General features: G+C 50.6%; 1 protein-coding gene across 7 annotated transcripts in view; it reads right to left on the reverse strand.

Moving 5' to 3' along the window:
* The window catches only part of CTNND1 (catenin delta 1), a 75,427-nt gene that overhangs the window by 41,701 nt on the left and 6,385 nt on the right, over positions 1-27,341 (reverse strand). For 4 of the 7 annotated variants that reach the window (XM_029575918.1, XM_029575917.1, XM_029575916.1 and 1 more), the window contains exons 2-3: positions 7,738-7,868; positions 5,619-5,879 (exon numbers count right to left, since the gene is read on the reverse strand). The exons of 2 other annotated variants lie outside the window; for them this stretch is intronic. In XM_029575918.1, coding sequence (XP_029431778.1) covers positions 5,619-5,810 — 192 coding nt within the window. In that variant the 5' untranslated portion in view covers positions 5,811-5,879; positions 7,738-7,868. The remainder of the gene's footprint in view (positions 1-5,618; positions 5,880-7,737; positions 7,869-27,341) is intronic. One more of the 7 variants, XM_029575920.1, reaches the window with a different exon arrangement.

Genomic DNA, 27,341 nt, shown 5'->3' on the forward strand with positions numbered 1-27,341 from the left:
TTTCAAACATGCCCTACTGAGCATGTGCAGATGTAATTATCACCCTGCCCCCTAAGCAGAGTCCCTCAGTCCATGATATAGCTCATACAAGGAGAACCAACTCCCAGGGGAGGCAGGTGGGTTTCATGTGGACTAACATCCTGCTGTCCTCAGAGAACACCTGTTACAGGTAAGCAACTGCTTTCTCCGAGGACCAGCAAGAGGATAGTTCTCATATGGGTGATTCCCAACATATAGGCTGTCTGAAAGCACCACCTCTCTTCCTTTTGCCTGGGAGGCAGCCGACCCAAAAATAGAGGTCTAGGTGGAAAAAGAGTTGGGTTCTACAAAAAGAAAACCATAGGACAGACAGACAGACAAAACCCCGATCCATAGCAAAGGTGCCTAAGGCAGGGGAATGATGCAAATGCCAGCAAGAAACATACTCCACATCATGGAAGACATTACAAGCAGGGGTTCAGATCAATAAACCCCGACAACAGTAGGTCTAGAACCTCCTGGATGTAGGAAAAAAAGTTTAGAGACGTAAACAAGAGACGGACTCTTGGATGAAGACTACAGTTTCCTTCAGTGTTACAAGACAACCAAAAAATCCAACTGGGGCCAAGAGCTCCCCAGAAAGAAACCGCAGTCCACTGGCAACTGAAGGACAGAATGCATCTGCAGAAGTGCGCCTATGTTTGGCTGATAGGCACAATGGGCAACACTTGGAAGAATAATCAGCAGGATCTGACAGACCCTACACATGCCAAAGTACCAGACATAGCTGACCATGCATGACAGCATCAAGAGTTTCAGGGGATGAAAGGCAATCCCTGAATGGGAACCCCCCCCCCCCCTCCGAGCAGGGAGCTAAGTTAGGTCTGAAGCTCACCCACCCTGCACCCTGTCAAGGGCAGGGCTATCCATCCGGTCTACAGGATAGTTCAGGTGATCAGGAAGGAACTTTGGACAACCTAGTGAAGTGAGGAAAGCCAAAGGCAGTACTGGCCAGAACTTGGCGAAAATATAGGGAAAACGAGGTGTAACTTTCCTTGCAGGTATACACCAAGATATACCACGAATGCCCGAGCTTCTCTTCCCCTCCCTGATATTCCAGCTGAAAGTCAGGAGTGAAAAAACACAAGAGGCATTCTGCTGGGGTAAGAACAAGTCGCTAGATCGTATCTCTCAACCCCAAGCAAATAATTCACTGCCAATTCCAGAAGGGAGTTACCAACAGAGATAAAGCCCTCAGCCTGTTTAGAACAGCTGAATGAGGGCAAACCTCCCCCAGGGAAGAAATCCAGAAACACTCCACCAAGAGACAGGAGGCCAAGGTTCCGCTAGTGCAAACCCTTGTCGAACACTATTTCTTCACCAGCTTGGAAACCCTAACGGTCCCAGGGCAGGGTCAGTTTGATCTCGGAACAAACTGCCCACAAACCTAGCTTAGGTATTAATATCTCCGCCATGATTACATATACTTCCCCCAAGGAAGTATGCAATCCAGTAAACGGAACAACCGGTGCATGAACCAGGACTCCCTTTGTCTGCAGACAAGTTATCATTAAAATGGGGACGTATAGCATGCAAGCCACTGCAACCAAAGAGTAGCACCTCTGTTGCAGGGTCCCTCATCCCCTAACTTCCTCAGCTATGGATACGGCAATAGAATGAAAGGAATTCTCACCAATTAGATAGATTAGAACCCTCCTCACTGAGGCAGAGTCCCGCAGGCGATAATGACTGGCAATAGTGGTCCTCCACGAAAAACACCCATTGAGCTCAGCAGGATATCAAAGGTGACTCCTGGACAGGAAAAACTCCTAATCTTCACCAGGGAGCTACCCTGAAGAGGAGACGGCTCCCTCGCAAACCAGATATGCTGTGCCTTAGGACGACCTAAGGACAGCGCTATTGCCCTATCGACTCTCAGATCCGAGGAAAAGAGAGACTGCCATTCAGAAGCAGTGACATCCCTTCTCTGGGAGACAGAACGAGGGATACCCCTTTTGTAGGGGTGGACAACTAGGCATCCAGAGGGGGACCCATAAGGGTCGCCCTGGAAACCCAGTCGTATCTCCCCTTCCTGAAGGGACAGGAAAAAAAAACGGGAATTGGGGCCTCATGATCCTGACAAACCTGTTAATTCTCCATGTGAAAGCAAAGTTAGTCACTGATCGCTGAGGTTCAGAAGCAACCAATCTGCCACTTGCAGACAGTAATCAGAGGGACCCAAGCAAAAACAGTCCAATGACCGCCGCTATCCCCCGGTCCTGGCCTACAGGGAGATGAGCTGATTCAAAAGAATAGAGCACATTCCAGTGGGAACACTGAGAGGAGAGGATCACCTTGCTGGTGGCTGAAAGGAATCAGTAAGTTTTTGCTTGGGACATTGTCTTTTTTAAAAGTATTGGGGCAAAGTTAACTATTTGGGAATATTTAGTGTGTTTGTGCTTTTAATAGTCAGTAAGGCAGGGAATAAACTGAAGCTAGACTGTTTGTATTTTTAAATAGTCAATAAGGCAGCTAGTAAGCAGTAGTTAGTGTGTTTATTTTTAAAAGTCTGTAAGGCAGTTAGTAAGCAGAACTGAATGTTTTTTGTTTTTTTTAATACAAAGTAGCCAGAAGCTAGAAATAAGCTAGGAGCAGTGTATACCTAAGTAAAAAGGTTGAAAAGTTCAGTTCAGTTACTCACCTTGGAAAGGTGTTGAGGTAGTGTGATTTGGTACCAACATTTGTTAATCAAGAGAGCAGTGAGTCACTCTGGCTGACTAATTGAAGTTAGATACAGCCCTTGAAATTGCGTCAGGAATGGCTCATCACCATTTCCCTCATGGAACGGCAGCAGCAAACCTCATGGGGACTGACTATGTCCTAATGCTCTGCGGACGTGTCCTGCAGCATCTGATAGTGTCCACTGGGGCCCACTGTGATGAGTGTGCCTGTAGGGCCCACAGTGTTCTTGCCCTCGATGATGGATCACAACAATGGCAAACGATGCTGCACCCAGGGCTTCGACAGCTTTTGACGGTGTTTTGATTGGTTTGACAGCATATAGAGCCATCACCAACACCACAGGGGCCGGCGGCCATCAACAGCCCGACGGCTCCGATAGAGATTCCGATGCCCAACAGCATTTATGGACCGATGGTACCAAGGATCCCAGGGCACCAGCAGGCAGAGGTTCTGCAGCGCCAACACACCTCATTGGTGCCAAAAGGAACCGATGACTGCCAGCGCCACTGACTGTTCCCTTCGGCTCACCTATAGATCCAAGGGAGTCGATGCTGTGAGCTCGATGGCATCCCTCACCAGTGGCTATGGCTGACGATAGCCTCCCTAACGCTCATTAGCACCGATGGCGTATGTAGTCAGGCAGGACCTCCGATGCCCCCCGATCCCAGCGCCTCAGGATCCCCAAGATCCGCATCCATGGTGCCCGATAGCTGTAGTCCAGTGATGGGACAGCTCAATGCCCTGTCTGGACACCGCTAAGGAGTCTCAAGGGCACCGGAACACTGTGCCTGGATGCCTCAGTGCTCTAGGGTGCCTTGAGTAGATGGAGACTTCAGCACCTGACAGCACAAAGTCCATCCAAGGTCGAAATCCTTGTCACCCAAGGGCTTCAGCAGCACTCGAGGGCTCTCAGACCCCAGAGACAGATGGCAACCAGGGCGCTCAATGCCAATCCCAGTGCCTCACTGATGTTGTTAGATATCGTCAAGAGCAGCAAGGAATGGCATCACTGGCTAACACACCAGATAGCCTCCAAGGCAGCCCCCCGCACCTTGATGGCAGAGGGCGTCTACTGTATCAAGGCAGCACCATAATGCAATGGGATCAAGGCCACGCACCTCAATGGCATCAAGGGCTGCCACTACAGAGGCTATGCACCTTGATGGAATTGAGGGCATCGATGGCCCAGAGGGCAGCTCCAATAGAGTCAAGGGGGGCCATGAGACTTGATGGCAGTCTTGGTCCTCAACATTAGAGGTTGGTGCTGCAACTCTGCCACAGAGAATCTGGTGTATCGAGTTAATAGATACCTATGGCACAGAAGGCGCCCTGGGACCTTGACAGCATCAAGGGTGACCATGGCGCTCAATGGCAGTCCTAGTCCCAGACGCAGTCCTGAAATCAACATGTCAGATTGGTGCACTGGTCACAAATGTGTCCAGGCAACTGTTACTGGGCATGGCACCAAAGGTGCGGCAGCAAGCTGCTTGCCCAGGCTCCTGCGTACCCTCTCTCACAAGGAGACTGAATTGCTATCACAGGCAAGCAGAAGGGGAGGCAATGTTATCCAGGGCTCCTGCCCATGGAGATTAGTTCCTTTCAATGTGTGGAGGATGAGCTCTCCCCCCCCTCGATCTCTTCAGTGTCTGAACCTCCATCGATGCCGATCAGTGAAATGACATGGAACCCCTGCCCGGGCAGAACTCGGGCGAGTCCCCAGGCTCAGCGGCCTACATGGATCACCCACAGACTGCAGTCAGTCCTGCCAGACCCTGACAAAGGTACAAAGACAGAGCAAGGAGAGGGGACAAACTGCAGGTGCAGTATTTATTTAATAAGGGATAGTATTAGACTCTGCCAGGCTGCAGAGTGACCAAGGCCCGCCATGCAGATGGCAGGCAGTGGAAAGAGGGGAAAAAAGGAAACGAAAAAACTATCGTAAGGTAAGGGAAAGAAAAACTGCTGCAGCTCTAGGGAGAAAAAAAAAAAAATCACAAAAAATTGAGCGCGTGCAAAGCTGAATACAGTGACGCACGTGGCTCTGCGTGAAAAACCCCCCAAAACAAAGCAGACTGAGGGACTCTGCCAAGGGGGCAGGGTGATGACTGCACCTGCACGTGCTCAGTAGGGCATGTCTGAAAGTTCTAGAATCTCCGAGGTCAACGTTCCGGACTGGGGCTCCATCCGATGGCACCCACGGGTGAGGACCCACATCCTGCTATACTGGGGAAAAGCAAAAACAGCCTCCCTCAGACTTTTATATCATCCAGGAACGTTACCTCTCTCACGTGGCCCGATAGGACATTCACCCACTCAATGCTGGCGTCACTGAAAATCACTTTATTATTGTGCTGCTGATTTGCTTAGCATTTCACGGTCCGTCTGTTCAATCTGGCCAGGTGGATGTTAAAATACCACCCCCAACTGCTATTTCACCTCCCTTTGCACCTGGAATGTCTATCTACAAAGATTCAACGCTGCATTTTGTTTCCTGCAGAACTTCTGAGCCCATTTGACTCAATGCCCTCTTGAACATATAATGCGGAGTGAAAAGGGAACTCAGAGCTCAGGACGTGTTCAGCAGCTCCTACTACACGAACGGTCCCCTTCTCAGGTATCACCTACCGGTCCGCCGACATCCGCTAAAGGCAGAACACGTCCAGACCTCTGCATTTGGTTTTTTCCCAAACCATGACCATGCATAAGAGGATGACCTGCCTCAGAGATCTGAGCTTAAAGTCACACACAGTGGGGTAAGGGTTGTTTTAATTATATACACAACTTAAAAAAAGTCTGTCTGCATCCTGCCATCCCCCTTCCATGTCCCAGCCCTCCCTCCCTCAGGCTCCCATGCCGCCCCCTGTAGTCCCCGAGCTGAGGACTGGCGGGGCAGTTACCTGGTGGCGTCGGGTAAGGGTGCCATTAGCCATAGCGGGGTTCTCTTGGGGGGCGACGCGGACGCGCTCTAACTGCGCCGACACGTGGCGTCGCTCCTCTTCCAGCGCCCGGGTCAGCTTCTCAAACTGAGCCTCCTGCTCCTTCACGGACGCCAGGATGCTGGCCGTGGATTCCACCTCCAGATCGTCCATCACGCAAGCCGCAACAGACAGGGGGGAGGAGGAGGGGAGGGGGCAGAATGAGGGGGGAAATCCCCTCCGCTAGGCAAAGGGGAGGAGAACAGCGAGTCAAACCCATGAGGAAGAGGGAGGACATTAAAAACAAAAAAAAGGGACAAAAGCAGGGAAACAATTAACCAAGGGGAGGCAGATGTGGAGAGATTACTGTTAAATATTTAAGATCCTTGCTCTCTCCTGGTTGGCTTAACCCTTCAAATCTGAAAAAAGGTCGCTTTTTCCCCACTTTCCTCCCAATACACAAACTGTGGTCTCTTTAGGGTGGTCCCAGGCAAGATGTAGAGATGAAAAACTTGGCTCTGTCCCTACCCCCAGACTGATTCCTCTGCCAACCAGGAGAGGCACGGACTCTTCAGAGGACACCCTCCACCAACGATGGCGCCAATGCACAACTTCCCCCCACTCATCCCTAGTCCAGGAATAAACTGAGAAGTTTCCGGGAAGCTCCAAAGTCTATGGATGCGTCTCAGGATCAGCAGAAAGGCCCTCCACATAGGAGGGCCGGACCCAGCAGGGAGAGCAGCCATGCATGGTGCACGCCAACGGAGATGCCGAGCAGCCAGGGCTGGAAGCCTGGAGTCACGGACAGCATCCCGACTAGGCCCTGCACCTCTGCTGAACAATACAGGGGGGGGGGGGGTAAAAGAAAAGGAGCATCCCCATATGAAGCACACACAGCCTTGCTGCTTATCTATGCATTCATCTTATAGAATTCCTAGAAACCTGGACCCCCAGGGAAGGCTGGGAGCAGCACCAGAATGAAAGCAGGCGATTCTAGACTGGACCCCAGGGAAGGCTGGCGGTTCTAGACCGGACCCCCAGGGAAGGCTGGGAGCCGCACCAGAATGAAAGCAGGCGATTCTAGACTGGACCCCAGGGAAGGCTGGCGATTCTAGACCGGACCCCCAGGGAAGGCTGGGAGCCGCACCAGAATGAAAGCAGGCGATTCTAGACCGGACCCCCAGGGAAGGCTGGCGATTCTAGACCGGACCCCCAGGGAAGGCCGGGAGCAGCACCAGAATGAAAGCAGGCGATTCTAGACCGGACCCCCAGGGAAGACTGGCGATTCTACACTGGACCCCCAGGGAAGACTGGCGATTCTACACTGGACCCCCAGGGAAGGCCGGGAGCCGCACCAGAATGAAAGCCGGCGATTCTAGACCGGACCCCCAGGGAAGGCCGGGAGCCGCACCAGAATGAAAGCAGGCGATTCTAGACTGGACCCCCAGGGAAGGCTGGCGATTCTAGACCGGACCCCCAGGGAAGGCCGGACCCCCAGGGAAGGCTGGCGGTTCTAGTCTGGACCCCAGGGAAGGCCGGGAGCCGCACCAGAATGAAAGCAAGCGATTCTAGACTGGACCCCCCAGGGAAGGCTGGCGGTTCTAGTCTGGACCCCAGGGAAGGCCGGGAGCCGCACCAGAATGAAAGCAGGCCATTTACCAACCCAACACACTGAAGATGGGGAAAACTGTGTGGACAGGCTGGATGGCTTTTTTCTGCTGCCATCCCCACTAGGTTACAGAAATGTTAAAGCGATCGATCACGGGGTGAGGCCACAGCATTCAGGAACCACCCAAAATCAATTTCTGGCCCTTAGACTGGGGACAGCAGCCTGCTATCTACACCCTGTGCTTTTCTGAGTATGTGTCTCTCCTACTTACTGACGCCGTTAAATTTGGGAGTTTTAGAAAGCGGAGACCCCCATAACTCAGCACATGTAATGCCCGAGACCCCATCCCCAATCCCAACATCCCATCGTTGGCAGGGAGCCCGCGTCCTCTGAAGAGCTAAGGAAAAATTAAACAAAAAGACAGAAACCCCCAATCTACCCCAAAGAAAATGGAAACATTGAAGATTAAGAAGGAGAAGAAGTGATACACACCTGCTGAAAACCGTGGAGCCGGAGGGTTCTGATTGGCTAAGAGGAGAGCGAGCGGCCTCTAGATGCAAAGAATCATGGGAAGGAGCGTTCCAGCCACCAACCAAGAAGCAGAGGTTAGGAGAGGGAGAGCGCTGCAGAGACAGGAAGGAGAGAGTCCCAGTTACATCACACGAAGGAGGAGAAGGAAGAGGAGGGGGCCCCCAAGGCAAGGGGAGTGGCCAACATCGCCTCTTTCAAAATCATTCTGCATTTCAAGACTGCTTTTCCAGTTTTTAATTCTGGGATTTGCAACTTTTTCTGATAGGACAAGTCCCTACCCCAAAGGGCTTACAATCTATCAGGCCGATACAGTTAACCCACATTTGGACGCATTTTTGACGCGCTAGCTTTACCCTTTATTCAGTGAGGGGTAATAGCGCGAAAACGCGCGTCCAACCCCCCCCCCCCCGAGACTAACAGCGCCCGCAACATGCAAATGCACGTTGATGGCCCTATTAGTCATTCTCGCACGATACAGAAAGTAAAATGCGCAGCCAAGCCCCACATTTTGCTTTCAGAAATTAGCGCCTATCCAAAGGTAGGCACCCCCGGGGAAGTGCACAGAAAAGCAGTAAAAACTGCTCTTCTGTGCACCCTCCGACTTAAATATCTTGGCGATATTAAGTCTGCGGTCCCGAAAGTTAAAAAAAAAATTTAAAAATCAGCCCGCGGCTTGAAAACCGGACGCTCAATTTTGCCAGCATCCGAACCCCTGGCTGTCAGCGGGCTCGAGAACCGACGCCGGCAAAATTGAGAGTCGGCTGTCAAACCCGCCGACAGCCGCCGCTCCTGTCAAAAAGGAGGCGCTAGGGACGCGCTAGTGTCCCTGGCGCCTCTTTTTACTGCGGGCCCTAATTTAAATATTTTGTTTTACTGTTTTGCGTGCGCACAGGACACTGGCCTGTGCGCTCGCCCGCGAACTTTACTGTATCGGCCTGTAAGTAGGTACCATAGGCAACAGGAGATACAGTGACTTGCCCTAGGACACAAGGAGCATGGGGGGGGGGGGGGGGGGGGTGTGTTTAAACATCTTTAAAAACGCTTTACTGCACAAGCAATGAAGGACGAGACACAAAATACTCAGATGAGGGTCAGGGCATCCTTAGTGGCTCCATGTCCCTGACGCGCTCACTGGTAGCCTGCCATGCAGCACGGTGACCACTAGCCACCAACGTGCCAGCAGTCCTGGAGAGCCAGGAGATCGACCGGGCAGGAAGGGCAGACCTGCTCCCAGCCGTGGTGCTGCAGCGGTGAGAGAGAGAGAGAGAGCGTGCCGCAGGCCATCGGGAACCGGCTCGGCAGGCTGGAGCAATCCCGCGCCTTCACTCTGCACATCCTCACTGCTGCACCGCAGACAAAAGAGAAACCCAGCCCAGCCCTCACTGGATCAAGCACAAAAAAAGTTTTATTCTCTACTGCACTGGAAAAAAAAAAGAACTTAATGGGGGAATTCAAAAGCACTTTTGTATGCGATTTCATTCATCTTTCCTGCACAGCACATACAGCGGCAATTCTATGCAAACCGACGCCACCAGAGGAGCGTCAGCAGCTGCCCGACCGGCGGCCACCGTGGAACAGCACAGCTAGAATACTTCAACCAAAAATGAGCATAAAAAAGATGCAGGACGTTTATAAAACCATGTGAAAAAGTTCCACGGGACACCAATAGCCTCCTCTGTAAAATTTCATCCTCAAACTAGATTGTGTGGTTCTAAACAAAAATAAATAAAAGCCACATACAAAACACAAAACAACCCAAGCCAACAATGAATATTAAAGCAGCCTGGGTTCAACAGCTTCTTACAGACACTCCCAGTTCTCTCTCCTCCAAACCCTGCCCCCAATATCGTCATCCTGCCCCCGGCCATGGAAGGAGGGACAGCTACAGTCACAGCCACTGGCTCCTGCATATGAAGATACAGTGCAAGAGCTGGAAACCCTTCACACAAATGGGACAACGTTTAGCGCCTCTGAATCTCCAGGGGCTGTAAGGAGAGAACCCAGAGTCTCTCTCCCCCCCTGGGAAGACTCCAGCAGCTGTGGTTTAGGTGGGGCTGGAGGCGGAGATCACCTCCTGGCTTGGAGCATCCAGACAAGATCTCCAGAAGTCCAAAGCTTCCCCAGCCGCTGTGATTCAAGTCCCTGCACGCCCCGGCAGAGGCGCAACCAAACCGGCTGCGCCAGCGGGAAGGGGCGAGTGTCAGCATGCTGTCAGGCATCTCAGCCAAGCAGGCAAGGCAAGGGATTTCTAGCCAACCCCTGGGCCCACACAGATCTGCCAGTGCACCTCAGTCCTGCCCTGCAGCATCCCCTGCTATTCCAATAGGGGACCCCCCCCCCCACACAGCTCTGCCAATGCACCTCACTCCTGCCCCCGCATTACCCGCTGCTAGTACTGTACTCAGCCTGGCACAGCCCTGTCCGTGCACCTCGAGCCCACCCTGCGGCACCACCTGCTATTCCACTAGGGAAACCCCCCCCACACACACACACACACACAGCTCTGCCAATGCACCTCACTCCTGCCCCTGCATTACCCGCTGCTAGTCCTGTACTGAGCCTGGCACAGCCCTGTCCGTGCACCTCGAGCCCACCCTGCGGCATCCCCTGCTATTCCAATAGGGGACCCCCCCACACACATACACAGCTCTGCCAATGCACCTCACTCCTGCCCCCTGCATTACCCGCTGCTAGTCCTGTACTGAGCCTGGTACAGCCCTGTCCATGCACCTCGAGCCCACCCTGCGGCATCCCCTGCTATTCCAATAGGGGAACCCCCCCCACACACAGATACACAGCTCTGCCAACGCACCTCACTCCTGCCCCCGCATTACCCGCTGCTAGTCCTGTATTGAGCCTGGCACAGCCCTGTCCATGCACCTCGAGCCCACCCTGCGGCATCCCCTGCTATTCCAATAGGGGAACCCCCCCCACACACACACACAGCTCTGCCGATGCACCTCACTCCTGCCCCTGCATTACCCGCTGCTAGTCCTGTACTGAGCCTGGCACAGCCCTGTCCATGCACCTCGAGCCCACCCTGCGGCATCCCCTGCTATTCCAATAGGGGAACCCCCCCCACACACAGATACACAGCTCTGCCAATGCACCTCACTCCTGCCCCCTGCATTACCCGCTGCTAGTCCTGTACTGAGCCTGGCACAGCCCTGTCCGTGCACCTCGAGCCCACCCTGCGGCATCCCCTGCTATTCCAATAGGGGAACCCCCCCCCACACACACACACAGCTCTGCCAATGCACCTCACTCCTGCCCCCTGCATTACCCACTGCTAGTCCTGTACTGAGCCTGGCACAGCCCTGTCCATGCACCTCGAACCCACCCTGCGGCATCCCCTGCTATTCCAATAGGGGAACCCCCCCCACACACACACAGCTCTGCCAATGCACCTCACTCCTGCCCCCTGCATTACCCGCTGCTAGTCCTGTACTCAGCCTGGCACAGCCCTGTCCGTGCACCTCGAGCCCACCCTGCGGCAGCACCTGCTGTCCCAGCGATGGAACCTGTGAGGACTCTTACTTCCATCCTTTGATCCGCTCCCGGCGGGGATGGGAGCTGGCAAGGCCAGGCAGGCTCCTCAGACACCTTTGCGACAAACAGAAGCCCTGAAACACATTTACCTCGGGGCCAGAATGCAGAGTAGCAAGACGTGATCAAAAGATGGGGAAACCGGAGGGCAAAAGCACACGTGACATGCAAAGCAAAAAGGAACGCGCCGCACCCTGCCTAGTGAACGCCAAGCCTCCCCTGTCATTACTTCAGCCGTTTAGGAAACACAGGCACCGCTGCAGCCTCCGAGAAGATCGCATCCCCTCATTCTGCACTTTTGCATCACGTCATTGGAATGACATCATCCGGCCCACGGTCCAATCGCATCAAGGGGATTCCAGAAACCCCAGCTGGGCTCAGATCCCCTTCCTCTCGCTGCTTCAGAAAGGGAGAGAGAAAAGGCCCTTCAGATACACAACCTGGGGACCTCTGACGAGAGTTACTCAGCAAGGAACAGAAACTGAACCCCCTCCCCCCCCCCCCTGGCTTGAGGGTGGTGAGAGAGCAGCTCATCCTGGGGTGAAGGCAGCAACTTCCTCCAGTCAGGCCATTCCCTGGCGCTCTCTCCCCCATCCATAGACACCTGAAGTGTAAGGAGGAGGGCAGGACTGAGCTGCCTGTCACTGCTCTGCCCTCCTCTCTCACGCTCCTGCCTGGGCCTGGTGTGTGGGTATCAGGAGGAATGAGGATAAATATCCCAAGGTGAGATAAGGAATGAATGGGAGCCAGTGTAAGCCTTACAAATCCTTCCTGCCGCACACAAAGGCGAGATTCTCTGGTGGCTTTCAAAATGTTAATACCCTAGAGCAGGCCGGGCGGCTCCGTGGCAATGCTGCCGTTTGCCAGTCAGGGCTTCCACTCCCTGGGGGATTGGGTAAGGGCTGGGGGGGATGCTGCAGAGGCAGCGTTCACAGCCCTGAACAAGGGGGAGGGGAGGGGGGAATCGAGTCTCACTGCCCAACGGTGACACCTAGTGGCTGAACTTGAGAGCCCACAGCTGCAGGACTCCTGAAGGGCCATTCCTGCAATGACTGGGCCGAGTGATACCAGCCCGGCCCCAATTCTGACGGAGCTGGGAGCCCACAGGAAATAGGAGTAAACCCCTAGGCCACTGAAAAAAAAAAAAAAAAAAAAAAAAAAAAGTTATTGCCTAGAGCAGTGGTCCCCCGACCCTATCCCGGGGGCCCCACCGGCCAGGCGGGTTTCAGGATATCCACAATGAATATGCATGAGAGAACATTTGCATGCACTGCCTCCACAACATGCAAATTTTCTCTCATGCATATTCATTGTGGATATCCTGAAAATCCGACTGGCCGGTGGGGCCCCCGGGATAGGGTCGGGGGACCAGTGGCCTCGAGGAAATAGAAACTGAAGCTAAGTCTGCATCTCCCCAGCCAATATAAATGGTGCAGAGCTGTAAATGACGACTACCATGGCAGGGAAGAGTGGTGGCCATGAACCTGGGAAGCCCAGGGCAAAAAAAAAGAGTTTAGATATTGCCTTTTGGGACCCTCCCATGCTGTTTCCCAATCAAATCAATCATTCGTGTGCCCCGCTGCCAGCAGCAAACAAACAGGACACCAACAGCTGCTACATACAGAATACAAACTGGTTTTACCACCAAGCACGCCGACATCATCTCTCACTCAAACACGGCCAGATCTAAAGTCAAGAAGAAAACAGCAAGATACCCCCCTCCCCCACTGCTAAGAGCTGAAAAACCAGAGTGTTCACCACCAATCCAGGTTGGGGGGGGGGGGGGGGGGATAAACTATCTCTACCTTTTGTACGCTGAACGCAAAAAGCGCACCTGTGCAGGATGAATGTAGCGTGTAGCCTGGTTACAGCTACATCGGCTTAACATCTTTGGTCCATTAACAGCAAAGTCTCCACAATGCCTCCTTCCTGAGGTCTCTCGGCTTAGTGCAGGCTCCCGATGACAAAACCCAAATGAGGAAAGTGACTTGGTAGAAGAGTTTACACAACAGCCGCCTCTCCCCCATGGTGAATGGAAATAAAGCAGAATGAAGAAAGGAGGGACAATGATTTTCTAATACATGAGAGGCTTCTAGGAAAAGTAAAAAGTCATGGGATAGGTGGCGATGTCCTTCCGTGAATTGCAAACTGGCTAAAAGACAGGAAACAGAGAGTAGGATTAAATGGGCAATTTTCTCAGTGGAGGGAGTGGTCAGTGGAGTGCCTCAGGGATCTGTGCTTTTCAATATATTTATAAATGATCTGGAAAGGAATATGACGAGTGAGGTAATCAAATTTGCGGATGATACAAAATTGTTCAGAGTAGTTAAATCACAAGCAGATTGTGATAAATTGCAGGAAGACCTTGTGAGTCTGGAAAACTGGGCATCCAAATGGCAGATGAAATTTAATGGACAAGTGCAAGGTGATGCATATAGGGAAAAATAACCCATGCTATAGTTACACGATGTTAGGTTCCATATTAGATGCAACAACCCAAGAAAGATCTAGGCGTCATAGTGGATAACACATTGAAATCGTTGGCTCAGTGTGCTGCGGCAGTCAAAAAAGCAAACAGAATGCTGGGAATTATTAGAAAGTGAATGGTGAATAAAACGGAAAATGTCATAATGCCTCTGTATTGCTCCATGGTGAGACCTCACCTTGAATACTGTGTACAATTCTTGTCGCCGCATCTCAAAAAAAGATATAATTGCGATGGAGAAGGTACAGAGAAGGGCGACCAAAATGATAAAGGGGATGGAACAGCTCCCCTATGAGGAAAGACTAAAGAGGTTAGGACTTTTCAGCTTGGAGAAGAGACGACTGAGGGGGGATATGATAGAGGTGTTTAAAATCATGAGAGGTCTAGAACGGGTAGATGTGAATCTGTTATTTACTCTTTCCGATAGTAGAAAGACTAGGGGGCACTCCATGAAGTTAGCATGGGGCACATTTAAAACTAATCGGAGAAAGTTCTTTTTTACTCAACGCACAATTAAACTCTGGAATTTGTTACCAGAGGATGTGGTTAGTGCAGTTAGTGTAGCTGTGTTTAAAAAAGGATTGGATAAGTTCTTGGAGGAGAAGTCCATTACCTGCTATTAAGTTCACTTAGAGAATAGCCACTGCCATTAGCAATGGTTACATGGAATAGACTTAGTTTTTGGGTACTTGCCAGGTTCTTATGGCCTGGATTGGCCTCTGTTGGAAACAGGATGCTGGGCTTGATGGACCCTTGGTCTGACCCAGTATGGCATGTTCTTATGTTCCTTCCTTATGTTATTACTTGCAGTATTTCTGCAACTCAGAAGGTAGCAAGGTTGGAGCAATAGCTTCAGGCCTAGAAAGCTTCCGGCTGCGTAGCGCTATCACAGCACGCCAAACCTTTCTGACCCGCGACTATCCTGCGTTCCAGGGGATGAACAGCAGGCCGAGCTCCGCCATTCACTTAAACAAGGCCTGGATCTGGAGGCCCACCTGCCCCTCCCTTTCTCTGGGCAGGGGGTCTCCAGTTCGTCTTCTCTCTCTGCCTTTGGTCTGAAGCCATTTACCTTTCCCTGGGTGTTTCTGGGGACTGCTGCAGGCACTCATAGGATAAGTCATCCCGAAATGTTTCCTTCTCAGAGACTAGCCGGACCTGTCTGTCCGACTCATTAAGCAGCCCTGCCCTGCCAGGCACAGGCACATCCATTACACACAAAGTGCCCCCTGGGTAGAAAGAGAACAAGCAGCTCAGCGAACGCCAGATCTGCATCCACTGTCGCTGCTACAGCATCTCCTGAGAGAGACACAGGGGCAAAGAGGCACACAAGAGGACGGAAGGCATGAACCAAGGACATTTTTAGAGACAGAATTTACAATACAGCATTTCAGTCGTGGCAAAATGTCGTCAAGTTGAACCCTGATCTTCCTGGAAGCATTACCTAAGCTAATGCCATGTTATTATGCACCTAGCTTTGTAGGAGATGCTGTTCACCTGCTCACTCGTCCAGGGTGGACTGGATGCTTACTATGGAGCAGAAATCGCCACATTCAGACTGACCTTGTATAACTGGGGCCTTGCAGCGAACTGGAAGCAGCAAACACAGGCATCAGAAGAAAAAAAAAAAAAGCACCTTCTGGTTTGCACTGGTGTTTGACGATTAGTTGTTTGTAAAACTGCTATAAATCTGAGACTGAGGTTGCAGTCTTCAAAATACTGTGACTAAAGGTGAATCTGATACCAATTAAAAAAAAAAAAGATACAATATAAAAATATAGGTATAGGCAAGCCAAGATGACAGCAATTACTATTGCACAGTACGTCAGCAGAGATTCGTTAACATCTCTAGAAATGTGACAATCTGCCAATTATCCACCACTGTGGACCCAAGCTACAACGAGAACAGCAATTCCGGCAGTTTCTTATTGAAAACTTTGCTATCTGCGCCAGCCCCCAGTGGCTGTGCCAGGACTGGAGATGCTGGAAGGCAGCGTTTACAGGGAATCCTGGCCACCACACGAGAGCAACACTGCAGCTCGCACCAGCTCTGCAGTGTCCCCGCCACATCTCTTCAAATAAAATCCCGAGGTGCTGCTGTACAGGTTCTGCCTGGGGTCTTTGAGAGGAGACAGGATGTACCCAGCTCGTATGACTGGGGTCACGTCGAGCAGTGAAAGGCCCGTGTGTGCTGGGAGAGATCAGAGGGGATAAAGTCAGGCCAAATGGGAGAAGCAGCTTTCAGTCCAGGCCAAGAAAGGAGGAAGTGAAATCACATTATATACAAGAAACACAGCCCTAGACTGCTTCCTGTGCCCCTCCATTTAAAATCTCAACAGCACTACTTCAAAATAATGCTTTGATCCAGCATTAACATGCATGGTACCCGAAATACATACAGCAAGAGCACGCAGCACAAAATCCTGCACCTCTCAGCCCCTCCACCCTTCTGGGCATGCATCGATGCATGGGTGCCACACTGCCACCGCAGACTCCCAGCTCCTTAATGGAAGAGTTTCACTTCTCCTCATTCTCCCCCCCCCCCCCCCCCCCCCCCACCACAGTAGCAGCAGACCACGAACTAAAAATAAACCCAATGCATTCTGGGAAACGGGCCAGCAAATTCCTAGCGTCCACACTCCTTCCAAGTCCAGGAATCCGCAGTCCTTCCCGGAGAGGCCACCCTCTCTCTCCCTCCTCCGCCACCAGAAGAGAAACTCCTCGCTGCGGCCCATCTCAGCCCCCACCACTCCACTCCACTCCCTCGCCTGCTCATTGTTCGGCTCCAGACAAAAGGCCCAGGTGCTGCCAGTGAAAGGCTGGGAGCCCGAGCTTCCTGGAACTCGTTCTGGCTCTGCCACCGCCGTGGAGAGGACACAGCCAGATCACTTTACCCAACGCAAAGCCATGGGAAAAGCAGCCACCCCCTTCCACCCCTGCTGGTGTGGACGGCCGCAGGTTTCCAAGCAGCCTCCTTTATAAGGCGTTGGCCGCCAGACAGAGGGGAAAGTTACTGTTCCCTTCCGGCTCCAGTGCCGTTGGATGACCCGTATGTGCCGGCTCCTCGTGGTCAGGGAAGCCCAAGACACTCCAGAAGTTCCAAAACTAGACAAAAATACATTTAGAGGATGTGAAACACCCAGGTAAAGCTGGGCTTTTTAGATTTTAAACTGGAATGTCAGAAGCAAGCCTGGGGTCAGGTGGGTTTGATCCCAAGAAGGGAGAGGGGGCAGCGGCTACTGCTACAGCGACACTGAAACTTTCTCCTCTGAGGATGTCCCTCCAGTCCTGAGGGCCAGTAAGGGTTCCTGGTGCTCCCAGGCACGACATCCGGGGAGCAGGCAGCTTTCAAAGGGGCCGATGCAATAAATCTGCGTAGAAAGCGGGCGCTGAATAGTCAGGGGGGGCGCCGTGCAATATTTAAATTAGGGGGTCGCGTTAGCAAGGAAGCGCTAAGGTCGCCTCCTTGCTAACGCGAGGATAGCCAAAAGGAGAAAAAATAAAAGAAAACCCTTCTCTCCCCTTGTCTTAGCTCCCAAACATTTTTGCCTAGCATTTGAGTTCCCTAAATATTTTTCCTGATGCCTCACCACAGTTCAGAGGGTTCAGAGTTTTGCTTTGCTTGGATCCACCTCAAAATGTGTGCATCTCCCCCAATGCATCCTTCCCCCGCGGCTCCATTTACCACACCGGGGTAATCCCATCCGGCCCCGCACTCTACAACTGCCCCTTCCCTATCTGGATCGGCAATGGGGGGCAGGGCTTCAGGTCAGAGCCACCCCCATACTGGGGTCCCAGCTGGCCCAGTCTAGTGCATCAGCTGGTGAAGCGGGGAGGGGGTGAGAAAGGGGAAAAGCCTGTGCCTTGAAATGAAGACCCCCCTATACCATTATTTCTACCTCCCTCCACCCAAGCCCTTCATAAAGCAGCAGGATCGAACCCCAGCTGGAGCCTCAGCAGCACGGAGGAGGTCACACACACACACTCACATTATATACATTATATACATTATATATAAGCTGGATGTTATCGCATTAGAAGGCGCCAAGGTAAATGTATCAGCCCCGGACCTGTAAAAGCGCAGCAGCTCTCAGCTGCCAAACTGGTTTTTTTTTTGCTAATACCGCAAGGACGAGCACCACCAGATTTTCACTGCTATCCACCCCCTCATTCTCCAAACAGGAGATTCCATTTATCTGCAGGTCAAAGCCAGCCCCACCCCCCAACCTCAGGGCCCAGCGACCATGATTTCATTAGCACACATGCAGAGAGCCCTGGCGGAGAGATAAGGCCAGGACCTTATCAGCTGCTAAGTGGCAAAGTCCATCTCTGGCAGGACTCGCCAGTGCACGCAGAGCTGTAAATACCATGCACACCTCCATCTCAGCAGAGCCGGGCCTGGGGAGGGCCAAGGTTTCCAGCACCGGCCCCCGCCGGTCTCACCCCGCAATGCAGCTTTCAAAAAGCCGGACCTTCGACCATCTGGGTCTGCGAATTCCACGCTAAGCCTTGTGCAAACCGCAGCAGGGGCCCCTCACCACACGCCCAGCCCTGAAACGGCCCCCTCTCTCCAGGCCAAAGGAAAGGACGCAGGACGCAGACCCGGCTGCTGAAGTCAAACTCCACCCAGGCCCGACTTTATACAAAACTTGTCCTCTTCTGCAGAGGCGACTTTCTATTATTGATCGGAAAATTTTTTTCCCAGTCTCCAAATGCTTTTTAACTAGGGAAGAGGGAGGGTGGATTAAGACCCCCCCCCCTCCCCTCTCAGAGTTTTAAGGTGCACGCAACGCTTCACAGACCCCACATGGGATTCTTCAGCCTCAGCTGGACGCCACCCTCCGGGATAAGTCTAAGGTCCTGTGCCCCTGCAGCCCACTCACACCACAAGGTTTTTGGTAAATTAAATTACTACAAGATAAAGATTTTGTGGCCCATCCTCACTCACCTCCCTGCTCAGCTTTACAGTCCCTGCCCCTCTCTCCGTGATCCCCTATGCTTAGAACATAAGAACCTAAGAGCAGGCCATACTGGGTCAGTCTCCTGTTTCCAACAGTGGCCAAGCCAGGTCACAGGTACCTGGCAGGATCCCAAGGGGTAGAAAGACTCCAAGCTGCTTATCCCAGGGATAAGCAATGGATTTCTGCAACTCTCACTTCATAATTTTTAATGGACTTTTCCTCCAGGAACTTGTACAAACCTTTTTTTTTTAAGAAATGCAACTACACTACTAGCTTTCACCACATCTGCTGGCGATGAATTCCAGAGCTTAAGAGAAAATATTTTTTACTCTGCATAATTATTAGTTTTAAAAGTATAACCTAGTAACTTCATTGTGTCCCGTAGTCGCTGAACTCTTTGAAAGAGTAAACAACCGATTAATGTTCACTTGTTCCACACCACTCATGATTTTATAGACCTCTACCCTATCTCCCCCTCAGCTGTCTCCTCTCCAAGCTGAACAGCCCTAACCTCTTTAGCCTTTCTTCAGAGGGATTGTTCCATCCCGTTTTATCATTTGGTCGGCCCTTCTCTGTACCTTTTCTAACTCTGCTATGTCTCTTGAGATGTGGTGACCAGAACTGCACACAATATTCAAGACGAGGTTGCACCATGGAGCGATGACAGAATATCATGCCTCGGTTTTATTCTCCATTCCCTTATTTCTTGAATTCTGATCAGTCCTCGTCTCCAGCAGCCTTTCTGTAGAGAAAGATTCTCTTACATTACTCCTCCTTTTTACCCTCTTATCCTATCAGCCCTCAATTCAGCGCCTCCTTTCCGTTAAGAAGCCCACCTCAGATATCAATGCACATCTCCCCTTTCCTCCAGCCTGTATAGCTTTACATCTTTATGTCTTTCCCCCATATCCTTTATAATGAGACCACAGCACTAGCCATCTTAGTAGCTGCCCTAGCACCCAAGTTTAGAGAATTCCATGGAGAACTCCAAATGAGGCCTTAGTAGAGAGACAAAGGCAATAATAAGTGTTCTTTTTCGTGTTGGTTATTCCTCTGCCATAAGAACATAAGAAATTGCCATACTGGGTCAGACCAAGGGTCCATCAAGCCCAGCCTCCTGTTTCCAACAGAGGCCAAACCAGGCCACAAGAACCTGGCAATTACCCAAACGCTAAGAAGATCCCATGCTACTGATGTAATTAATAGCAGTGGCTATTCCCTAAATAAACTTGATTAATAGCTGTTAATGGACTTCTCCTCCAAGAACTTATCCAAACCTTTTTTGAACCCAGCTACACTAACTGCACTAACCACATCCTCTGGCAACAAATTCCAGAGCTTTACTGTGCGTTGAGTGAAAAAGAATTTTCTCCGATTAGTCTTAAATGTGCCCCATGCTAACTTCATGGAGTGCCCCCTAGTCTTTCTATTATTCGAAAGTGTAAATAACTGAGTCACATCTACCCGTTCTAGACCTCTCATGATTTTAAACACCTCTATCATATCCCCCCCTCAGCCGTCTCTTCTCCAAGCTGAAAAGTCCTAACCTCTTCAGCCTTTCCTCGAAGGGGAGCTGTTCCATCCCCTTTATCATTCTTGTCGCGCTTCTCTGTACCTTCTCCATCGCAATTATATCTTTTTTGAGATGCAGCGACCAGAATTGTACACAGTATTCAAGGTGCGGTCTCACCATGGAGCGATATAGAAGCATTATGACATTTTCCGTTCTATTAACCATTCCCTTCCTAATAATTCCTAACATTCTGTTTGCTTTTTTGACTGCTGCAGCACACTGAGCCGACGATTTTAAAGGATTATCCACTATGATGCCTAGATCTTTTTCCTGGGTGGTAGCTCCTAATATGGAACCTAACATCGTGTAACTACAGCGTGGGTTATTTTTCCCTATATACAACACCTTGCACTTGTCCACATTAAATTTCATCTGCCATTTGGATGCCCAATCTTCCAGTCTTTCAAGGTCCTCCTGTAATGTATCACAGTCCGCTTGTGATTTAACTGCCAGCACACTTCCATCCTCTGGCTTTAATGACTATTGCTATTACATAGAAATGTCAGCAGAAGATGACCAAACAGCCCATCCAGTCTGCCCAGCAAGCTTTCGTACTTATTTTTCTCATATTTATCTGTTACTCTGACCGCTGAGGTCAGGGCCCTTATTGGTAAGTTTTTGGTTCTAATTTCCTTCCACCCCCACCTTTGTTATAGAGAGCAGTGCTGGAGCTACATTAAAGAAGTATGAAGCCTAATTGGTTAGGGGTAGTAACGGCCGCAATAAGCAAGCTACTCCCACGCTTATTTGTTTACCCAGCCTGTGCAATTCAGTCCTTGTTGGTTGTTGTCTGAATATAAATCCTCATTTCTTCACCCCCCTTGCCATTGAAGCAGATGCACTGAAAGTGAAGTAGCAGGCTAATTTGGTTTGGGGTAGTAACCGCCGAAACAAGCAAGCTACTCCCACGCTTATTTGTGAATGCAAATCCTTTTTCCCACATTTCCTCTTGCCGTTGAAGCATAGAGCAATGTTGGAGTCGCATTAACCATTTTATGTTTATTGAATAAGGGTATTAATCATCAGATAGTAGCAGTCATTCCCGCAAGCCACCCCCATGCCTCTACTCTTCATTCACATCCTCAAGACTTTATGGATTTTTATTACATCTGGCAGACCCCCCTGAAGCGCTCCCCCAGAACCCTGTTTGAAAGCTCAGCTTGGAAGCGGACAGGAGCCCTCCCACTAGTCTGTGGCTGCTACCATTTATTTTATTTAGGAACCGGTAAACTAACTTTCACTATTCATACTCAGGAAACAGGGCAGAAGTCTAGCTAGCCTTGACCATGGGTTTTTTCTGTACAAGAAAAAGAGCCAAAAAAATTAGAAACAACCATTTCCTCCAAAGCCCAATCATCATCAGTGTGATTTTTTGCCTTAAATGAAAAATGTGGTCAAAATTTGGACTATGGCATCCCCCAGCTCCTGTGTGGTTCTTGCTCAGTCTGGGAGGAAAAGATGCATGGACCTTCAGCAGCTTAGAATTTCCAATTTTTTTCTGTAATATCTGCCGTTTATACAGCACTTTCTTTCACTGGCAGGATCACAATGTACTGGGATCCCTGCTGGTTGCCAGAGGAACCAGTTACAACCTATACACTTATAACCCACAAACGCCAAGGCCCTAGGCAGAAAACAAACAAATAAACCCCACATAATCAATAAAAATATAAATACCAAACACTAACAAAAAATATAAAACCCAGCTCAACATCTTGATCCGCTCAATAAAGGGTACTTGAAAACATTTAGGCAAGCATTTCTGTAATTCTTTCACAGCCTTGAACTGTGGTACAGGTTGTGAGGAGGAATTCCTGAGGAAGCGACTAGGCTGCCACAGAAAATGTGCTCCCTGCTTTCCACGAGACATGCCTGGCGTGACAAGGGAACAACCAATAGGCCACACTGCGATCACAAAGATCTGGACGGATCATATATCCAAAGCATAGAATTCACCCATGCAAAAAAAAAAAAAAAAAAAAAATTTGAGCGAGAGCAATTTATACATCATCATTACCACCTTATAAAGTTACCCGCCATTGAATGGGCAACCAAACTCATACAGTACCAGAGAAATAGGATCCCTAGATGTGTGTTGGGAGGGTGGGGAAATAGCAGGGGGAAAAAATGGGCTCGCAAGCCTCCCATCATAGCAGCAGAAACTAAAATTACTGCCTCTTGATACCAGGTTTGCAGTTGTCATTTGGGGAGAAACGATGATCACCAGCTTCACTAAAAAGGACAGAAAAAAAAAATCCCATAATTGCTGTTGTTGCTGCTGAATTACAGCTGGAGGTGGGAGGAGACCAAGGTTCACTGAAGGCACAAAGTATGTGGCAGAGCCTGATCAGGATTCAGGAGTTGCTGTGTCCCTTCTCTGTAATAGGACATTGACAGGAACGCTCCCCCTTGTCATCCCACCACACGAGTCCCCTATAGAAGGCCCACCAAATGACATGCAAACTTTGGCAGTGTTAAAAAGGGAAAGGAAGCAGACAATCTGACCCCGTGGAGAGCAGGGAAGGCCAGAGTGTGAGGTACTGTATATAATGGGGAAACGCCTTGGGTTAAAGGAGACACTGAATGCAGAGACCTCACACCTCTTCCAGCTCGTGACACTCACTGCAGTGCTACAGTTACTGCCGCGGCTAGCAGTCAACCCCAACAGAACCAACACCATGGCAAAACAGGGTTTAAAGGCTGGTACTAGCAAAGTCAAAGTCGTGTGTGTGTGTGTGTGTGGGCTCAGTACTGGAACAGAAGTCCTGCAGGGCAGGATGAGACAATGAGATATAAAATGCATTTAGATCCAGTCTGTTCAGAAGCTCCCCATGCACCACCGCTAATGCATCCTGAAAGTCTGAATGCACTGTCCTGTCACTCGGGCAAGAACCGATAGATAGTGTTGCTTCATTTTCAGTGCGTGCGCTACACAGAACATTTGGAGATCATTCCCAGCAATCAGGATGCGTAAGCTTCCCCCGGGACATTCCACGGCGCATGCACGTTACAGAGGAAGCGCGGTGGGCAGGGTGGCCGGGACCCAGATCCACCAGGAGCCAGGTTGACTGCATCTTCCAAGCTCAGCCAGCAGAAGTCACCTCCACAACTGCTGGCAGTAGGAAGCTAGAGCTTCCTGTTTAGACAGGAAGTGACCTCATTCCTTCCTGGCAGATCCCGGGACATAGCATCCTGCCGACTTCCTCCTGCTTGCTTATAACAATAACTAAAAATTAACTTTGTGCAGCCCTAAAACTAAGGCAGGAAAAGCCTCATGTAAACACGTCTCCCTCTCCCAAGGAGGCAGAAAAGCAGATTCTAACCTGCTCATGTCCAGCTTTTACTTTTTATAAAAGTGCTTGGATTCTCCGTAGGCCGAGATACCTTTTACTGAATGGAAATAAGAACTAAAGATGTACACGCTTTTGAAACCATGTATATATCCCCTGCTTCAGATGCAACACCACACGATCCCATCAGGAGCAGCTCAAAAGCGCATGTACATCTTTGAATAACGTGCGTTAGCCAAATAAATTAATTGCAACCTACGATGAATTAAGTGTTCTGCAGGATTATTAGAGCTCCCAGAATTCTGCACTACTGAATATTAAAAAAAAACAAAAACTTTTAAGGCCTAAGATGATTTGAAATGAAATAAAAAAAAATAAAATAGGGCAAACACAAAAAATAAATTTCGTTTCTCTCCAATTGAAAAAAAAATCAGAAGTGACAAAAAAAACCTGATGCACTGCCAAAAAGGTAAAATGAATCAAGACTGCAAGCAGGTGGGGCAGAGCCAGCCTTCCCCCCCACCCAGAGTAGGCAGGAATGTCCCCAGACTAAGGCAGTCAAGCAGGGGTGTGGCCCAGAGCTGCTAATGTGCTCCTTATCCAACACATTAACCTGCAATGGAATGCAAACCCCTGGATGAGCCTTTGAGGAGCTGTGGCAGCAGACAATAAGGCAGCAAAGTTCAGTGGTGCCACCTCCCGAAAGAAGAGTCTGCAAACCTAATGCAGCTTTAACTGTCCAACCTTGTTGCAGCAACCCTTCTTCTATTCTAAAGTGCTTTCTTAGTCTGGCACTTCAGATAAGGACAAACACCTTTGGGGGTGAGAGACAAGAGACCAGGCCAGAGATGAGAATCAGGCCCACACTATTGCAGGAGTGATAAAGGCACCTGAGATGAGTTTGGAGATCTTTATCTGTCAGGGGTTCTCAACTCTGCGCAAGGGCCTCAGATATACCCGATTTTCAGGGTGTGCAAACATCTGTAGGTAAGTGGTCAAAGAACCACATAGGTTTGTCTATTTTGGTAACTGAAAACCTGGCCCATTTGTGATCCTTGAGGAGCCAAGCTGAGCACCAGGGAATGCAATTCCATGTTAGGATCTGTCAGCTACTTCCAACTCATCACTGCCAGACAGGATGCTGTGGGAGGCCACTGCTCTGACATATCCTCTGCTCTCTGCAACTCCAGCACCGGCAAAAATATCATCACGGCCCTTTCCACAGCAAAAACAGGTTACAGGTTCTGGTCCTGTGCACTGAACACACACCTCAGCCCCTTCACAATTTACTCCTGTGCAGGATAACCACCATTTACATTCCACTAAATCTACCGACAATATTCACCCAAGGAAGGCGGCTAGAGATATTTACACATTTCTAGTCCACACTAAAAAAAATAAAATAAAATAAAGAGGAGCGGGAGATGAGGCAAGCAGACAGACTACAACAAAGGAAGCAGTTGAACAGAAAGATAAGATCCTCCCTCCCTGGCTCGCCCATTGCCTCTTATCTCTCACAGCCCAGATTAGTAAGTCATAAACATTCTGTGAAAGAAATATAAACCAGGTAATTAAAAAGGTAGGAATCCGAGCTCCCTCTAAGTGAAAGGACACGGCAGGGAATGACCAGGCTTCATACCCACGCCTGCTTCCTGCCCAGTGCAAAACCGAAACTTCTCCCCACATTCCACCTACATTAGAAAGTGCTAAACTCCTACCCCCCGTACCCTGACTCACTCACCCAGATCTGAGACACCATCTACACGCAAGTGACTTGTTCAAACAGGCAGGTCCTGCCCCTGCAACCTGGGAGGAGGCTAACATCCCTGAGCAGGGAGAACAAACCATTCCACCTGCCGCTGACCCGCACGCTCAGCTAGGAACATTAAACCTCCAGAAAAATACGTCTGCGACAGCCAACCCAAAGTCCAAGGCCCCTCCCCGAGGGGGGGGGGGGGGGGGGAAAGACCGCCAGCTTCTGCAGAACCGAAACCCCCATCACTCCTGCCCAGCTGCACCACACGGGGAGGAATTGAGAACGGAGAAGCTGTCACCCCCCATCCACAGCTATTAGGGGCCACAGGGAAAGCAGGCAGATATCGGCTGCAGACCCTGAGCCACTGGTCCTCCCCACCACATGGGTTTAAATCCATTAGAGCAGTTATTCCTCTACCTGGACAGGTCAGGGTAGCAGGGGGCTCCACAGCTGCCTGTGGGATTTGAAGCCAGCTCCGGATTTTCTGCTAAGCCTAAACAGGAACCAAGGGAAGCAGAACAGGGGTACGGCAAGGTCTGAGGAGGAGGAGGAAGAGGAAAGGAACCTGGTGTTCCCAGCAGGTCAGGGGCCTGGGCACATTCCCCATTTCTGAGCACAGGACAGCAGCAGGCAGCTCAGCACACACACTGTCTACTGCAGCCCCCTACCCACCGCGTCTCAGGTGCCTATGCTCCTTGCCATAAACCACCACCACCACCCTCAGTCTCCGCTATAGCTCTTCTTGCGGTTACACATATAACACTCATATTGCGCGGCAGTATAACCACCTTGGTTTCCACATCCTCTCAGAGCAGGAAGTTGAGGTCAGGGGTTCCTTTATCAAGTCAAGAGCGCGCCGATTCCCCTTCAGAGCCGCGGCAGCGTGTCATCGAGGGAAGGCATGCCAGCGACCGACAACCTCTGGGGCACATACAGATTATCACCCCCACAAAAAGGCAAGCAAGGGCCATGCCGGTCTCACCTCACAGAACCCTCCCGGTACAGCCATCTCCCTGTGCCAAAATCCTGAGCAGCCTCGTTCTTCTGTCAGAAAGGCAGGTCGGCCTAGCCATTTCATACGTATAACAAATGTATAAGCTGTCTAGCCATTCATGAGCATTTCAGATCTTGGTCTTCGTGATTTGCCAGACACTGAATCTTCTGATCTAGGCTTAATCAAGTCCTTTCAGAAGGGAATAAAGCAGAAGCCTGCTCGGAGTGATATGGGGCCGGAGAGAAATGCGTAGAACAAGCTCAGCCCCTCACCATTTCACGTGGCTTGAGGAACGCAGGGACCGGACTGGCTGATGTGGAGATAAGAGGCAAACAATCAATGCTTGGCATGAGGGACAAGCATGAAACCAGGCGGCTGCTGAAGAAAAAGGAACAAAAAAACCCAAATCCCAACTCAGAAGAAGGTGTCCAGCCATCCCAAACAGGCCCCGACGAGCAGTAGTACTGACCGAGTGCACTACCCCAGCACAAGCCTAACCTCAATCACCACCGAAGCTGGCAGAGGGACAGCCCAGTGCTGTGAGGCAAACGTGCGTGGGGGGGGGGGGGGGGGGGGTGGAGAGATCTCAGCAGCTCTGACATAACCTGAACCATATTCCAAGAATGTGCCAGACCCTTACCTCCTCCGCAGGAGCAGCCCCCTGACCCAAGAAGCCCAGGGGAGGAGGGGGTGTGTGTGCGGCCAAGTCACTTCACATCCACAAACTTCGCTGCTCCGTACCTCATTCACCAGCATAAAATTCTCCCAGCAAACATCGCTGGCTCATTTCCTTCAGGACTGACAAACACGGATCAATCTGCCCCGTGACCTCATCTCCCAGGGCAGATTCTGTCTGCTTTCCATCTGGACTGTAGTTTTTAGATTTAAAAAGTGACTCGCCTTTCTAAATCTGAGCCCAAGGAAGTTACAAACTCAAGTACAATAGGTGGATCCTGTATCCAC

This window comes from Rhinatrema bivittatum, chromosome 13, assembly GCF_901001135.1.
Source record: "Rhinatrema bivittatum chromosome 13, aRhiBiv1.1, whole genome shotgun sequence".
NCBI lineage: Eukaryota > Metazoa > Chordata > Amphibia > Gymnophiona > Rhinatrematidae > Rhinatrema > Rhinatrema bivittatum.